At 41.7% G+C, this 17,364-nt stretch overlaps 1 protein-coding gene across 9 annotated transcripts in view; it reads left to right on the forward strand.

The window, feature by feature from the left end:
* Nucleotides 1-17,364, forward strand: part of CUX1 (cut like homeobox 1) — a 415,956-nt gene that overhangs the window by 272,878 nt on the left and 125,714 nt on the right. For 6 of the 9 annotated variants that reach the window (XM_059717046.1, XM_059717048.1, XM_059717049.1 and 3 more), the window contains exons 10-11: nt 11,590-11,694; nt 14,768-14,956. In XM_059717046.1, the coding sequence (XP_059573029.1) occupies nt 11,590-11,694; nt 14,768-14,956 (294 nt within the window). The remainder of the gene's footprint in view (nt 1-11,589; nt 11,695-14,767; nt 14,957-17,364) is intronic. The other 3 variants (XM_059717047.1, XM_059717050.1, XM_059717053.1) reach the window with 1 other exon arrangement.

Raw genomic sequence — 17,364 nt, forward strand, 5'->3', positions numbered from 1 at the left:
TTTTAGGGTTGTGAGGAGAATATATTTTGTGTTCCTGTTGTCTTCATTTACCCTACTGATTTACTCCCCAGAAAAGATTATAACTCTTAGAAATGTTTTCCATTGAAACACTAGTGTTTGAAAAATTTGAAAAAGCAAAAACCTGTGTTCAGGCAGAAGTGAACTCAATACAGTGGAAGTAGAGTAGTACAATGTAGAGGAAAAAGAATGCCACCTGATATTTGTAAAGGAGGCTAATGACCACAAAGTTAAGTTGCTTTATTAAAGTACAACAGGTTTTGCTCTCTCACCCAGCTCCCATCTGCATACACCAGCGTGAGCTGAGTTCGAGGTTGCAGTAACTAGCCTGTCAGGGTTTGTGGGCTGAAATTCGAGTGTTGTTGAATGTCGACAGTGGAACTAGTAAGGCGGTGATGATGTAGTGCAAGTTAAGACTACTCATCAGCATCTAGTCCAATCTCTCTGTCTAGCTAAAGCATTGTTTTGCAGCATGGTCTCATACATGTTGAAGCCAGGCTTGCTGAAATGCAGAAAGTCATATATGCTAACCTGAATTAACTTGCAGGGAAGAGAAATTGTTAAAGGGGCAAAAACAAATATCGAAGAAGCAGAAAATTAATGAAAATGGAGAATGAAGCAAAGCTTTTGACAGAGCGAACCAGTATAAAAAGATGAAACAATGCAATAATTACTAAAAATGCCAGGGTTCCCTCAAGAGGAGCAATTTAATAGTTCGTTAACATGCAACTTTAACACTTGGCATAGAGTCTGAAGGGTTCTACTGAGACCTGCTACAATTGCAGTAGCAGTAAAATGCTACCCTTTCTGCTGCAAGATAAGAAAAAGAACAGTCAACGTTTTCATTTGAGCATGCATTTAATTTTTTCTTCACTGTTAATCCCCAATGTGTTTTACTGAATACTTTAATTGGTATCAATAAAGCAGTAAACAGAAGTATTACTGAATATAGAAATAGTTAACTGATGTTTGCTTTGCCAATTCACAAACCTAGTCATTCCAGAAGTTTTACCTTGCATTTTCATAAAGATTTAATAATGCTCTAAGAGGGGAGCTCATTTTATTAAGATTTCATTTTACACAATAAATCATGGCATATTTGCTGATATGCTATGAAGTAAAATAATAAATAATTAAAACTAAACTACCCTTACTTGTCAAAATAAATTATTTATTATAATTTGCGATACAGGATCTTTGAATTTTTTATAGTTTGATTCACAGAATCTAATCATTTCCAATCAGTAAAGTTAGTGAGATTCTCTACTGTGCTGTTTTGGGGTGTATAAAAAGGAGTATATGCATGCACATGCATATGTATGTTTATATAAAGATTTCTTATGAGCTCTCTCGGCCTCAACCAGTCAGTGTAGAGGATCCTTCTTACCTTATTTACGTCAATATATACTACAGCAAACAGTGGATGATGCAAATTAATTATTATTTTCCTGCACCTTTTTGTCTGATAGTGGATAATGAAAATCAGTTTTTTGTTGAAAATGGATTGAATGCGTTGTAAAAGCAGTAATACTTTAGAAGGTTTTAGAAACCTGCAAGATTAATTTTAAGGTCATGATATTGCTGCCAAAAAAATGCAGGGACTTGAGGTTTATAATAAGTCTATGGTTCCACATCTCTGATGTATCCTGATAGTTTGGCCCAAATAATGCTTAGCCAAATTTTAAAAAGAAAAAAAAAAAGAAAAGAAAAAATATGACTGACCAGGCACAGTTTATGCCCATGGTCCGCATCTAGATTTGCATTAGTTGCAATTAGTTACTTTGCTGCATTGTTAATTAGCTTACTGAGGCTTAATACCATTACACGTGTAGTTGGTGACACTACTCCGCAGCTAATTAATCTGTTCTGCAGTTAAGCACACGTGTAGACATGGCCACTGAGTTTGATTAATCCAACCAGTTATATATCCCAATGTTTGCCAACCTTTTTTGCCCCACGGCACACTTACCTAAATAAAAAAGCACCGCAGCAGACCAGACTCAGGGGGCAGAGCATGGCATGCGGCAGCTGGACACCGACTGGGGCGGGGTGGTGTGCAGCCAGCCAGATGCTGATGGCAGGGGAGGGGTAGTGTGAGGCCAGCCAAACAGCATTTTGGGCTGGAGCCACACTCCCTGCCTGGCGGTGGCTACGCTCCCCGTCTTCCTTGTGTCCACAGCAGCAGCAGGCAGGGGGTATGGTTCCAGCCAGCCAGGGGGCATGGTTCCTGCCCAAAATGCCACGGCACACCTGGACATGCCTGACGGCACACCAGTGTGCCACAGCACACCGGTTGGGAAACACTGATATATCCCCCTGATGGTACTTTCATCTAGTCTGCATTTCCTTAGCTTGCTAATTAGAATGTTGTGGGAGATGGTGTCAAAAGCCTTGCTAAAGTCAAGGTATACCGTGTCCGCTCCTCTCCTACACCAGGCCTGTCATTTTATCCTAGAAGGAAATCAGGTTAGTCAGGCATAGGGCTGTGTGAAGCTTCAGTCCCTGGTTCGATTCGGCGGCAATTTGGCCTGATTTGGTGGCCGAATCTCCGAAACGGATCAGAGGACCCTTTAATCTCTCCGAATTGAATCGGAACCCTCTGATGTGTGCGCATGGAGTGTCCCACAGAAGCACGCGGGGCTCCCCAGCACGCACAGCAGCAGACCTGGAAGTGGACCAGAAGCACTTCTGGTCCACTTCCAGGTCCACTGGAAAGCGTGCCGGGGGGCCCCTCTGCATCCCGCGGTTCGGTGACTGGTGCCTCCTGAATTTGGGTGCACACCCAGGGTCTCCCTGCAGCCAATTGCCGAGCTGGGGGGACACAGGGGCTCCCCCATCACACTCTCCAGTGGACCCAGAAGTGGGACACTCCTTGTGCCCCAGCATCACAACGATCATGAGCCGCACTGGTACCTCGAGGTACGTAGAAAAAACTTTTAAACTTGTGTCTGTCCAAATCGCCGATTCTATGAATCGGCATCGAATCTTCAGATTTGGCTGAATCAAATCAGGGACAGTGATCCGAATCAAGGAATCGAATCACTGTCCCTGATTTCAGTTGAATCCGAATCCAAATTGAGTAGGGCCTGCTTCGCACACCCCTAGTCGGGCATGACTTGCTTTCAGCGAATCCATGCTATCTTTTCCTGATCACCTTGCTCTCCTCTAGGTGCTTTGCAATGGATTCCTTGAGGACCTGATTTATGATATTTCCAGGTACAGAAGTCAGGCTGACTGGTCTGTAGGTCCCTGGATCCTCCTCCTTCCTATACTTGCCCCTTTCTAGTCACCCAGGACCTCACCTGACCGCTACAAGTTCTTAAAAAGGATAGCCAATGACTCCAAAATTACCTCGACTAATTCCTTCAGTCTCCTTAGGTGCATCCCATCAAGCCCTGTCGACCTAAAAGCATCTAGCTTCTCTAAGTAATCCCCAACCTATTTTGCCATTACTCAAGGCTGTCTTCTTCTGTATTTCTGCTGCCAGTTTCATCATCTGGTAGCTGTCACTATTTGTGAAGATAGAAGTAAAAAAAATGCATTAAATGCTTTAGCCTTCCCTGCATCATCTGTGACTAGTTTGCCTACAGCAGTCCACGAGGGACTGTAACAGGGAGGATGGCTGCAGACAAGGCTCAGGGGTACTCAGGAGAAGGCACCTGACTGGAAGGGGGCCAGGCCTAGAGAGTATGAGTGCAGGGCCTAAGCTAAGGTTGCCAGTCTGGCTGGAGGCCATAGCATGAAGAGCTCCTGAGTAGGCTACAGAGAGAGACTGGTGAGGACACCAAGGATGCCTGTGGGTAATGCAGCCTTAGGGCTGGGGTAACATTGGTGGTTTAGGATGGGACTAAGGGAAGGTGAAGGTCCCAACAGCTGGTGGCTAGGGGAGACTGTGGGGAGGAGGAGGTCCCAATAGGCCCAGAAGCAGGGCCAGAGGTTTGCAAGTAAGGCCAGAACCTGGGAGCAGGGCAGACAAGGGGGTAGGGAGCCCAGGGCCCAGGGAAGGGCCAAGATGGATGGGGCTGAAGAGTCCAGGACCCAGAGATGGGCAGAGATGGACTTAGCCAGCACCCAGAGTGGATGGGGTTTGGAAACCCATCATGGAGAGAGGGGCTGAAATGGGGCTAGAGCCAGGGAGGGGCCAAGAAAATGAGGTGGACAGGGCCAAGTGTCCATTAGACTGATTTGAGATGGGGGCCAAGGGCACGTGGAACTGATTGGTGATGACTGATTGATGGGTAACATCTGCTTGGCTTGGGCATGGCTAGAAGGGGAGATGAGGAGGCCATGAAATTAGCCCTTAAGGTGATGAGTAATTAGACCATAGCTCTTGAGTGGATGAGATCTCATTCAGGGATCCCTGGGGCTGCCTCCCATTTCTAAATACATATTTACATCAAGGAGTGCCAAGCGAGCACAAGGGGAGGTAGCTTCAAGGACAGGGGGAAACAGAAGCTACGTGGCCACGAGGGGCCGTCATGGCCACCCATAGGGCAGGCCGGTGTTACAGACCTAAGGAATCTCTGCTCTTCCTCTGACTTTTGACATACCTGTAGAATACCTTCTAAGTGCCTTTATGTCCCTTGCCATCTGCATCTCAAATTGTGCCTTGGCCTTCTTAATTTTCTCCCTGCGTGCCCATACAATACTCTTATATCCTTCCCTAATACTATGACCAAGTTTCCATTTTTTATAGGATTCTTTTTTGAGTTTCAACTCCTTAAGATTACTGTTTAGCCAAACTGGTCTCCTGTTGCACTTCATATTCTTCCATCTCATCAGGATCACTTGCTTCTACACTCTTAAGAGAGCCTCAGTAAAGTACAGCCAGCTCTCCTTGACTCCTTTTCCCCTTAGACTTGCCTCCAAGGGATCCTGCCCAGCAGGTCCTGGAGTTTGTTAAAATTTGCTTTTCTGAATCAAGTGTCCTTATTCTGGTGATCTCCTTCCGTCCTCTCCTTAGGATCTTGAACTTTATCATTTTGTGGTTAGTGTCACCCAAGTTCCCTTCCATTTTCACGTTCCCAACTAATTCCTCCCTGTTTGTGAACAGTAAGTCCACAACATATCCTCGGCGTACTCCAGGAACTTGCTGGCCTGCTTGTGCGCTGCTGTTTGCCTCCCAGCGGATGTCCCCATAATTAAAGTCCCCCTTGAGAACCAAGAATTGCCATTTGGAAGCTTTCCTCACTTTTATATAGCAGGCCTTGTCTATCTCCCCCTCTTGGTTTGGAGACCTGTAAGAGGTGCCCATCATGACATCCTCCTGCTGCTCTCCCCTCTGATCTTTAACCAAAGTTTTCAACAGATTTTCAACTTCGTACAGCACCTCTGAACACTTGTAAATCCCTTTTATTTAAACCTCCTCACTGTTTTTCCTACCTGTCTTTCCTGAAGAAGCCATCTCTGACCATATTCCAGGTGTGTGAACTAATTCACCGTGTTTCTGTAATCCCATTTACCTCATAATTTTGTGATTGTATTAGGACCTTCAGTTCTTCCTGTTTGTTCCCCATACTTTGGACCAAACATACTTTGCATTGTTCCCCAGACTTCTTGCAGCATTCCCCAGATGCTTGCATTTCAAGTGTCTAACAGACTGTCCTATCCTCTTGCTGAGAACACTGCTAAAGTTTCCATTATTGTTTTCCCTTACAAAGTTTTTATCTAGGTCTCCAGGCTCTTTACTTACCTCTAAGCTATTGTATCTATCCCCTGGTAATGGTAATATAATGCCTCAAGGCTGACCCCAAGTCAGATCCCAGCTGTTAGGTGAGCAGTGGGATCTGGCATGGGCTGCTGTCTGCTCAATCAGTGGATACCCCCACCCAGTCCCTGGAGCCAGATGGGAGTTTGGAGGCATACGGAAGGGTACCATGAGCCCAACATCAGGGAGCATCTCCCTGATCTCAACTTCACTGCACCCCAGACTTTTTCAAAGTAGGCGTGCAGCTGGGAACCCAAGCTTCACATCTGCTTTTTTTGAGGTGGTGGGGCAGTGGCTGAGAAGCCACGAGTTCCTCCCTCCCCAGCTTCAGCAGACACGTTATGGTGCAGGGCTTGGGCAGCTGTGGAGTCAGGAGCTCCCTGCTGCCCATAACCCACTGCTCATACTGAGGCAGCTGTGCTCTTCAAAGCTCCCTGAGTGTCAGGAGCCAGAGACCAGGGAGCCTCTCCCCAGTGTCTGGGTCCAAACACCTGAGGATGTTTAAAGGGGACCCAGAGACTGGGTACTCCCCCCACGTGTCATGGATGTAGTAGCTGCAGTGCAGGGAACTCCCCACTCTCCCATTGCCACTTTAACAGATGCTTTGGTCCTAGCTTCATGCCCCTTTTTAAAGCCAGGAGTCCAACATCAGGGAGAGACCCCCAATTTCATACTCACCCTGCACCTTTTAAAATTAGGTATGCAGCTGGGAGCTTAGGTGCCCATGGAAGTGCTCATGGAAGCAGCAGCTGGGGAGTGGGGAGCTCCCCAGCTGCATGCGGTTGTTCATGGTTGTTCATCTCACAGGCAGATGAGCAGCTGGGAGGTCCTCATTCCTCAGCTGTACGTGCAGCTTCGCACTGTCTTAAATATGGGCTGCAGGGCAAGGCAAATGTTTTCCTTGCCCCAGGGGCCGAGCCCTTTGGGCTCCTACTGTGAGGCTGCCTGTGTGCTGGCAGTTGGCAATTGCACATTTGCAGTTTGAGGAACTTCTGTACCCCATTCCCAAAATCGCACAACCTGCTTAACTGATGTGGGAAGTCATGCAATAATGGGTCTGATGTGGGAGGCCATAAAACTCGCCCAATCCTCAATCATGCAATTGCCTTAAAGACTACCAGCCAGGATTTTTAAACTGGTCTCCTTTTCCTCCCCATGATGCTAACAGGATTCGTGCATTTGTCCTTCACGTATTTGAAATAGAAACTAGTGCAAAATATAAAAAATTATGTCATAATGGAAAGAGGAAATGTTCTTTTCAGAGTGCTCACTGAACTTTATAGCGATTTGTTAAAGGATCTAGACTGGATTAGCACTATGCAGTTAATGAAAATTCTGTTGTTGGATTTTAAGATCAGTAGAGGAGAAATGAATGGTTTAAAAACTGTTAGAACAGAAGAATACCCGAATTCACAAACCACTGCACTTGCCACAGCAAGTGTTAGCAAAAATAACAGTTTTCTTTTGCCTAGAAGTACAAAGAAAATGAAATGATCTTGGCAGAAACACTCTTCACAGGGTTTTTATTTCATTTTATTGAGTGCAACTTCCTCCTAGTCCTAACAGATCATGCTGGAAATTTGCTTAGATCTATATTTCCAGCTAAGCAAGATTGCTGTGAAATATGCATGTGTTCAGGCCAGTATAGAGAATGGTTTTTCCTTTATCACAAACTAAGATGACAGTATATAGGCAAAGGATGTATGTGTACTGGGAAATTTTGCTTTTTAACTGATGGCAAGCAGCACCAAGAAGGAGCTCCTGGTTTTTATTCACTATTACAATAGTGCAATTTCACTGTGTTTTCTGTTATCTGCATTGAGGCTAAAGCAGCTAATATTAGAATATCTAGATTCTCTTTCTGGTTCTTCAGCTTGCAGTGGGCTAGAGTCTCAGTTGACATAAAATACTATAGCTCCATTGACTTATATGGAGCCGCTCCCATTTACTCCAACAGATGTTATGGTCCAGTGAGTTTTGGGTCCAGATATTTGTTTCTGTGATCTTAATTTCAGTGTCTGTAAGACAGGAAGTAAAGTCCATTGAGATCTTACATGGAAAATGCTGTATAAATGAAAAGAATAGTTAACATTATTTTTACCCTAAGAGAAGAGTTTCCTGTATAACCTTGGTTTCCAGTTGGAAATACATTTATCTGGAAGCCATTCAAGGAGGAAAGTAAAGCACAATAGCCCAAAGATGAGACTGAAGACAACCCAAGCTCTTCTGTTTGATGTTGTTCATATAATTCTCCATTGCTGCAAAAATAGGTGGCAAAGCCCTGGAGAGCTTTCATGTCATTTATTTTCAAAAGCTTGCTGCTATTCTGTGAAGGTTGATGCAGACAAATGCTTCAAAATGGTTGAAGTTTTTATAGTATAAATGTTAGAAGAATTTTGAAGCTTAGTGCTCTACTACCTTGCTTTAATTGATCAGATGTTCTAAAAAAAACCCTCATAGTTGCTATGGGATAGTCTATAGTATGTGCAATCGCATGTTGAAAACACTACCAGAAATTGTTATAGCCATAACTAGGCCCATTCCCCTCAACAAAGCTATACAGGGGTAATATGCCTGTGCTCCCCATACTATTTGCTCCCCATAATAAGATATATGTTGCTTGTAAATCTGAAAATGCAATTCAGTTGTTAAAGCTCCTAAGGAAAAGATTTTATGTATTTTTTTTTCACTTGTACTACTGGTCATTTATATTGAGTATGTCACAAATTTCAATTTAGAAACATCTATGACAATGTGGTGATCATGACTCACTACTTGGCTTTGCTATCGAGCAATGAAATATTTACACGCTATAGTAAAAAAAAAAAAAAAAAGTTGTGTAATTTGAGATATCTGGAACTACCGTTGTTTTGGATGCATGGAGAATGGGAACGGTCTTTCTCTGTGGTTTCCGATTTAGTGGACTGATCATTTAGGTAATTAAAAGGAGAGAAACCACACAAGCTGATCACCAGTTTTACTGTTATAGTTATTTGGCACAGCTGGTGAAGCCAAATAAACTGGGAGCTGTGTGATCCTTTCCATAATAAGCCCAAGTTTTTAGTTTTTTTATAACTTTTCCCAGCTTTAACCAGTTAGGCTGAATTTTCCAATGCTGAATGGTTTTTAATCTTCCAGAAACAGGCAGTCCCAACAGAAACCACTCATATTTCTGAGAACACAACATACAATTTTTCCTGTGTTAAAATATTTTATAGCTGTTTAATGATAAGCTCTTACACCTCTATTTTGGAACAGGGACTTGAAATTTGGCAGGGAGGGATGGCCTGTATCAAGGATATTTGTTATATTGTATGGGTATAGGAAGAGAGAGGTTTAGGCATGTTATAATCCTCTTAAAAATCCTATCTCACACCTGCTTACAAAGACTTATTGGAGTTCTGTGGCTCTTTTGAAGCAGCCACCTGTACTGAGTATGTTGTAATCTGAAGTTGCAGATCCTGGGCCCATCTCTCCCTCCCATTGTTACTTTTGGTTGCTCTGGGCTACTTTGGCACTGAATGCTTGAATTGTGAGCAGAGACTTTCTCTTATGCCCCTAATTCTGGACCTAGCGAGAGAAAACTATGGCTGCTTACAGACGTTAAAATTAAAAAAAGCACTTTACTGGAAGAAGCAGAGTGTTAGTTCAACCCACCTTCACATGTGAGCTCAATAGCATATTGTTATGCAGGTAAAAACTATCATAAAGTGCACAAGCACTTCATGGGGGAAGTGTGTTAAGATTGCCAAGGAAACCATACTTCTGGCATTTCTTAATTTTTGAGTGCTTGATTTTCCAACCTTAACATTCTTTTATCATGTTTGGATTGAATTGTATATTAAATATCATCCACGATTACACAAAATGCCTTCCAAATGTAGAGATATTTACTTCTTTCCATAAGGAGCGTACAATTTAAAAAATAAATAAAACGTGGCCTTATTTTTCAAGCTGTACCATCTGAAGTTTGTTGATTCATCCTTCTTAGCAATGGATACTGTGAAATCTTGTTTAATATTATTCATTAGATTACAACAGATGTGCTAAAGTGACTAGGGAGGCTATGCAGAAAGGAAGGGCAGCTGACTGCATGCTGTACATGCAGATGTAACATCTATTAGAAATATCCTTTGTGGTTTGTTTGCATGCAAAGTGAATAGATTCTCTAAACAATGCTGCTGTGAATGGAAGCCATCAGTAGAATTGCTTAAGGCTGCAAAACCCATTACTTATACAATCCTGGATTCAAAAGCAAAAACCAGTGTAGTAGTTTGTTCTGGTTTTCAGTAGCTAACTAGCATTTATTAGATAAATATTTTCACATATGTCTAATGCAAATGAGAGAAAATAATTTACCACAATCAAACTTGTTTGCCCAGTTTTCCTTCCTACCATTCCCTAAAACAGGGTTGCAAGAAAATAGCATAGATTATTATTTGATTGCTAATGGTATGCTGTACAAGATAAAAATTAAAACACAGTCTCTCCTCTGAGTAGACCATAGCTTAAAAAGTCAGAGATCAGATGCACTCTGAGAAATCAAGGCAATGAATATAGGCTTTGTCTTGTTAATTTTTATCAGCTTGGAAAGAGATTAGATTTCCAGGAGCGATGTATTGAAGAGAAGGAAGGAACTGGTTATCCTAGGTATAAAGGGAAGTGTGAAAGAAGGCACAAAGGTGGGACTGGAAAAGGAAAGGAAGGGAGAGTATTATTAGCATAACAAAGGAGATGGGGGTGGGATAATAAAAAGATACCAGATCAGACTAGAGATATAGGCAGAGGCAATAGGGTGCAGAGTCTTGAAAGGGAATGTGAAAATCTTGAGTTTCTTTTGGAGCCCAGCCTGAGCCAGAAAACAGATTCTGAAAGCGAATAATGTGGATAGTGCAGATGGAAGGCAATTTTAATAGCTTTGTTCTGGAAAGGAAATGAAATTTTAATTTGGGAAGCCAGAAGGAAGAGGTGATAATTGAGATGGATAAGTATCTTTTTTTTCCCCCCCTCTTTAATAGTCCAAAAGGTATGTGCTGTAAATGTAATCAGATTTCTGCACTGTTTCCCTTAATCAGTCCTCTGAAGTCACTTCTGCTCCACCAGACTTTACCCAAACTCCTGTGTAGACATCCTTTCTGCTGAATCCTAGGCTTTAAAAAAAAAAAAAATAATATTTATGTGGGAGTAATGCCCCGGTCATAGACCAGGACCTGTATTGTGCTAGATTCTATTTAAACAAAGAACACAAAAGATAATCCCTCTTCCAAAGAGTTTACCTGATACTGCTTATGCTGTCAATTGCTGTAACCGATCTATGCAGGACTGTCAGATGAGGGGTTAAATATTGTTGAATAAATAGACCTGCTGAAAGAACAAAACTTCACAATTCACATTTTAGCAAATAATTACTGAAGAAAGACAACCCACAACATTGTCTGGATGTTAGGGAGAATGGTCAGAATATCTTTTAACTCAGCATTTGCCCATGAGAATTATTCCCATGAGGAATTTTGCAATAAAATCTGCTTGGTCTATGAGAATAGAAAGAAATTGAATAAAAAGACTCCATTTCCACTTGTATTTATTCAGTCTGGGAAATTCAGTGGGCCGCAGCATTAGTATCAGCAGGGGATTCCTTGCTCCTAGCGTTAAATTACTGTCATAATCGCTCAATTATTTCTTCCTTGTACTGTTTAAAATAAAAATCCATCACATTCTATGTTTTTTTCTAACATTTATTAGGTTGAGTGTTTAGGAAAATCAATTATAGTCAGTCAGGCATGAATTGATGAATGTTCTTGTAATAATTGTCAGTTGTTAAACTGAATGTACTTTTTCTTTTCACCCCTTTTCATTTCCTTCAGAGGGCAGAGGTGGCGCAGAGAGAGGCAGAGACCTTAAGGGAGCAGCTCTCATCAGCTAACAAATCTCTCCAACTTGCTACACAGATCCAGAAGGCACCTGATGTGGTGAGAGAAAATATTTACCGACTCTTACAGGTTTCTGACAGTCGTGCAGGCCAAGTCGTTCAATGTATGCTCTTTGCTATAAAAATATTGGTTTGAAAAAGTACCCTAACTGAAAGAAAACTGTGTTCCTGGGGATTGCAGTTCTGTTAGTCTTTGGTTGGACAAGCTCTTCATTGAGGTCGGAGGTGGTAGAGGGCTGGGGCTCAGGTGTAAGTTCTTCCTTCTGTCTGGACAGTAGGACGGGTCTTGGCTCCTGTTCCCACGGTGTAGGCAGATAGTGTAAGCAACTATCACATTTTTTTTAAGTTGATAGAAGCTGCAACAAGGTAAGAATCAGTTAAGAAATGCCAAATGACAGCACGTGTGTTTATAGGCCATTAATGTGTGTCTTCAGTGCGTAGTGAAGGCATGAAGCTGTACGCCTACTAATTTCAACAAACCACCCAAGAAGTGCATTATTGACATTCTAGCAATATGACCTGCAGGGTCCTACTCTTTGAAGAAAGTGGCTTTAAAAAGTTTTTAAAAAAATACACTTTAGACTGTGCTATTTCTTATGTTAAACATTTCTTTCGGCCATGAAAAATAGTTGTAAATAAATGCTGGTTAGGTAAACGCGGGTCAGCTGTTTTAAAACGAAATAAACAAGCACACCGTTGTTGGAGGTGGATTGCACTGGCCTCTGTCTGTTGAACCATTTTAGGCACTTGTATTACTGCATTCAGGCTTTTCCTAAATTAATAGGTGCCATATCTTAGAGGAGGATTTCCTTTCATTTTAGCCTATCCGATGAACAATAGGAGTGTTTTACCTTCAGTAAATAACTAAATAAACAGAAAGGAAAGTTGACTGATTACAGATGTAACCCACGCAATTCTTGATGCATATTATACTGCTGTTTCTTGTAAGCATCCCTCCATATCAAACAGGAATGCATTGCTGCATTAAAGTACCTTTTGTACTGACTGTGTCACAGACAAAAAAAAAGCCTGCAAAAACATTTAGGTCTCTCCTTTCTCAAAAGGGATTAGTAATGATCTCACTGAAGTCAACAGGAATAGAAGCAGAGCTAAAAGCATGAATAAAGATCCAGACTATCACCTGTAAATTTGAATTAGCTGTCTTTTCCCATTTTCTGTCCTAGTCTGATCGTTATTTTAACATTCAGTCTTTCTTGTATTTAGTAATACTTCTGTCCTTCATTCATATTTAATATAACAACTATTGCAGTATGAAAATGATCATTATCCATCTTATTTCTGACCCTCTGTTCTAGTCTCAACAGGCATAAGCACTAGACAGTTATACAATTTGTGATGCTTCATGCAAACAAATTACAGGACTTTTTCATTTTTTTTAAAGCATAATTCAATGTAATAGCAAAGCATTGTTAACTGCTATTCATTAGTATAGCTTTCTGTGAGGTACAACACTAGTGTTAAGTCATTTATATATCAGCAGTCCCTCTTAGTCAAGGATGATTGTCTTCCATGATTGCTTTGTCTGTGGGTCCAAAGATGGCTGATGAGGCTCATCTGGGATCAGCAGATTCTGTTGCAACTTGGGCATGTGTTTCCGCGTGGGGTGGGTGGCTCTGGAGTCTTGAAACGGCAGCCTGCAACATGCTGTTTCTGCTGCTCCCACTTTCCTGTCTCCTGTTGTCATTTAGAATCAAGCTAAATGTTGGAAAGATATGGAAAGAGCATTTTTAATTATTTTTTACTGTGGAAAATACCAATGTCTGTGGTATTCTCAGTGAACTCCTATGTTACCCAGCAATGTAGCAAAGAGGGTTTTGTGACAGTACTCTTGGGGGGGAGTTTTCAGCTGTTCCACTGAATAAAGATGTGATATGGCCTAAAAACTGTGTGCTAGGGAGAAAAGGGATATTGAGTGTGTGGGAAAAGAGGGTAGAACAAGAGTTAGGAAGTAGAATTCGACTCCTCTCATGCCCCATCTGGTTCCACAGAAGGTGTTATCTGTTCAGCATAGCTAGACCTCTTTCCCCTTCCTACTTTCATCCCTTTTCTGGGAGCTACTGCAGCTAGAAAGCCAGCTACTTGGATTTGGAAGTGAGCTGGGAAGGAGAATTTTTACACAGAAATTCACAGGAAAACATCCCTCTTTTTCTCTTACTTCTCACCCTGGTCTTTTTCTTATTTTTCCCCCTAAGGGAAGCAGGAATTCTGGGTCATTATTACTTTCATTGTTCCCAGTAGTGACAGTGTAGCAGTAAACAGTTGTCAAGTTCAACCAAGAAGCAGATTTTTTTTAAGTAGCACTTTCTGGGACAGTATTTCTAGGAATGATGCCCAGAATGTGTGGTGGGTATAGTTCCAGTAGCAAAATGCATGCCTCCATGCTCTTTATAGTCCTTATTCCTCCAAAATAAGCACAATTTTTGCGTGCTGTTTTTAAGCACAGATTTTTGTTGCCAGCAAAGCTCTCCTACCACTAATAATAATGATTAGCTCCAAATAGAATCCTTTGTATCTTTAGTTGCTGTACTTAACTAATAGACATCGGGCACATCTACACAAAATGTTGACTGCTCAGTAGCCGAATAATACTGCACAGTAGCATGTCACAGCATGGACAGTGCTAATACGCTACTGTGCAGTATTATTAGGCTACTAAACAGTAGTGTCACTTAATACGTTTGCTAGTGCCACTGCGAGGTAACTCCGGTTAATGCGCATTTATTTAGTACTTGCTTATAAAAGTACTAAATAAATGCACAGTAACCACTGTGCAGCAGCATCTCATGTAGATGCACCCATAAGCTATTGGATCTCCTCGATACTTGCATGAAATAGGTAAATTGTTTCCCTCCATGATCCCCATTTTACACATCAGCCACTTCAAGCTCAAAGGAGCTAATTTCCCCAAGTATACCCAGTAAGCCAGTAGTAGAACCAGAATTGGAAACTGTTTCTTACTGGCAGGCCTGCGCTTTGTTCTCACCAAACTGCCTCCATTTGAGCTTTGTCATCATACATCAATGTACATTATACATGTATACGTAAGACATACATATGTATATATATTTTAATGTTGTTTCTGTTTACGTTAGGAGCAGGCCATAGAGGTGCTGACACGATCCAGCTTGGAGGTGGAACTGGCTGCTAAAGAACGGGAAATTGCCCAGCTTGTAGAAGATGTTCAACGACTCCAGGGCAGCCTCACCAAACTTCGTGAGAACTCCAGCAGTCAGATCTCACAGCTGGAGCAGCAGCTGACTGCCAAGAACAGCACACTTAAAGTAAGGATCAGTTTTGTATTCGGCACAGTTTGCTCAGTCTCTGTTTGGAGTATGGGCTTCAGGTAACCACACAGCTGTTTGCTAGTGCAGGCTACGCTTGTTCATTGATGTTCTGAGTAGGACCTGATTTAAACTGCGGGCCCAGCTCATGGCACAGTGGCTCCTTTTAATCTTGGAGATCCCCCTGCGTATCCCCTCACTGCTGATTGGCAGAGAGGCCCCATCAGCCCCTCTGCAGTCTGCTCACTTCTGATGGCTGGGAGGTGAAAACTGCGGTTTTAAATATGGCACAGTTTTTGTCTCCCGTCCGGTCAGCAGAAAACAGTGGGGCCGCCAGGGCCCCTCCTCTGCCAGTCAGCCGCGGGAGGCAAAAACCGCAGCATATTTAAAACTGGTTTTTGGCTTCGGGCCATTGGGAGCAAGCGGCGGGGCTGACGGGGCCCCTCCACCAATCAGCAGCGGGTGGGGGACTCCACAATTAAAGAAGCTGCTGCACAAGCTGGGCCTGCAAGTTACACCAGGCCCTAATTATGGGTGCCACAGGTTGTTCCTTGTTCTGAGTTTTTCATTTCTTCAGGATATAGTTTCAATATTTCTGACATCTTGTGGGGTTTCTTATAATTTATGACATTTTCATTGAATTTCTTCTACCTGTTTCGAGTTCAGGTCCTACGTAGGAGAGAAAAAAATCATGGAGCATTAAAATCACTATAATTAGCTTCATTTTTCCCACAGCTACTGTATATATGTCTGCAAATAACCCAATTGCACATCACATACAAAATGTTTTTCAGGATTTCAAAGTCCTATAAATAAGTCATGTCTGTGTTCATTGTCACTGTTTTGTCAAGGACAGCTGTTATTTAGCAGTCAACCTGGGAACCCACCAGAATACTTTTTTTCTTCCGTTGTTTGGAGGCACAGACACAAGAAAACTTATGGAACCAGAGGAAAGCAATTAACCATAATAGAGCACTTTTTAAAATTTTGGGCCATCATCTTCCCCCCTAAATAGAAATTGCTTCTAATTTGTAGCTAGCATCTCATTCCAGGCCTTCAGCGTATCAGCCAGTAGCACTCTTCAGACACCACAAAAATGACACTTATAGCTATTTCTTGAATGACCCCGTTACCTTTTGTTTCAACAGTCTTTCTTTGTGCACCATTCCACACATTTCTGATCTGTCAGTAAGCATAAAAAATGTTTCCTGACATCTGTTATGAATTACTGTCCTGTAACTCCTGTATCTTTCTTTGTTCTGCTATCTGTGATGGTAAATGGGATTAATTTATCTATTTCATTAAAGATTTCATAGTTTTTTTGGAGTATGTAGTATCCTGAGAGACTGAGAGCACAGCTTACACCTATTACAGTGTGGGCAGTCATGGTGCTCTATGATAGCTTGATCTATCAATATGATGTACCCTTACATTGCAATCCTCTAAGTTTTTTTTCTGATTTTGACATTTTCCAGGGGATAGGCTGGTGCCTGTCAAGTAATAAACCGAAGCAATTAAGTTTGGTGTGTGTTGTATGTTTTAAGACATCTTTACATAATAATCATTAGAATTTTTTTGCTTGCTGAATTTTTGTCTCCCATATTGATGGCATCACATCTTATGCCCATGTCGTTATTTTAGTACAAAGAGGAAGGAACTAAGATGCTTTTCAGGGATAGATTTTAATGTCTTCACTTGAATTGTAATTTTTTCACATGGACAGATACACAAAATACCTTTGGATCCTTGTGTTTAGCATGCTCCTTTAGGACTGGATATACTCTGTCAATGTATCTAACCATTAACTTCAATAAATAGGATTGGCACTGTATTGCAAAGCAACTCTGCAACTGTTATTTCAGTAATCTGTTTCCATGTTCTCATAGGTTTGAGCCAGTGACCTTATACTCTGGTTCTCATTGACAACGGATAAGGCCATTGATTATTTTGATCTAATTTATGGGGTTTGTGCCATTTTGATCATGTTTAACCCTATTTGCTACAACAACATTGTAGCAAATATTGCAATATTGCAGTAATAGTAATATGCAGTTTACCTTTCTGTACCATGGTATTGGAAGAATTCAGGTGCAAGTTGCATTGTACTAAGAACCATATCAGACCGGTGTTATGTAGGCCTAACGTTTTGATCTTAGAGAAGTTGCTCCTAAAATAGCTAAGATTTGAATAGTTGCCTTTACAAAAAATGAATTAGTTTCACAAATTCAAGCTGTGGGTTTTTTATCCATTTCTTGGGGGAACTCTTTAATACTGTGTGGTTTAATGAAACAATCCAGCAGTACTTTTAATGTCTTAAAAATTATTGCTTCCATATCTTCATCTGATCTAATAATCAAATTGTGTCCTCTAGTAACAAGACTTTCCTAACTGTAATTGTCTTAACCCCT

The sequence above is a fragment of the Alligator mississippiensis genome, chromosome 14 (genome assembly GCF_030867095.1).
Source record: "Alligator mississippiensis isolate rAllMis1 chromosome 14, rAllMis1, whole genome shotgun sequence".
Classification (NCBI taxonomy): Eukaryota; Metazoa; Chordata; order Crocodylia; family Alligatoridae; genus Alligator; species Alligator mississippiensis.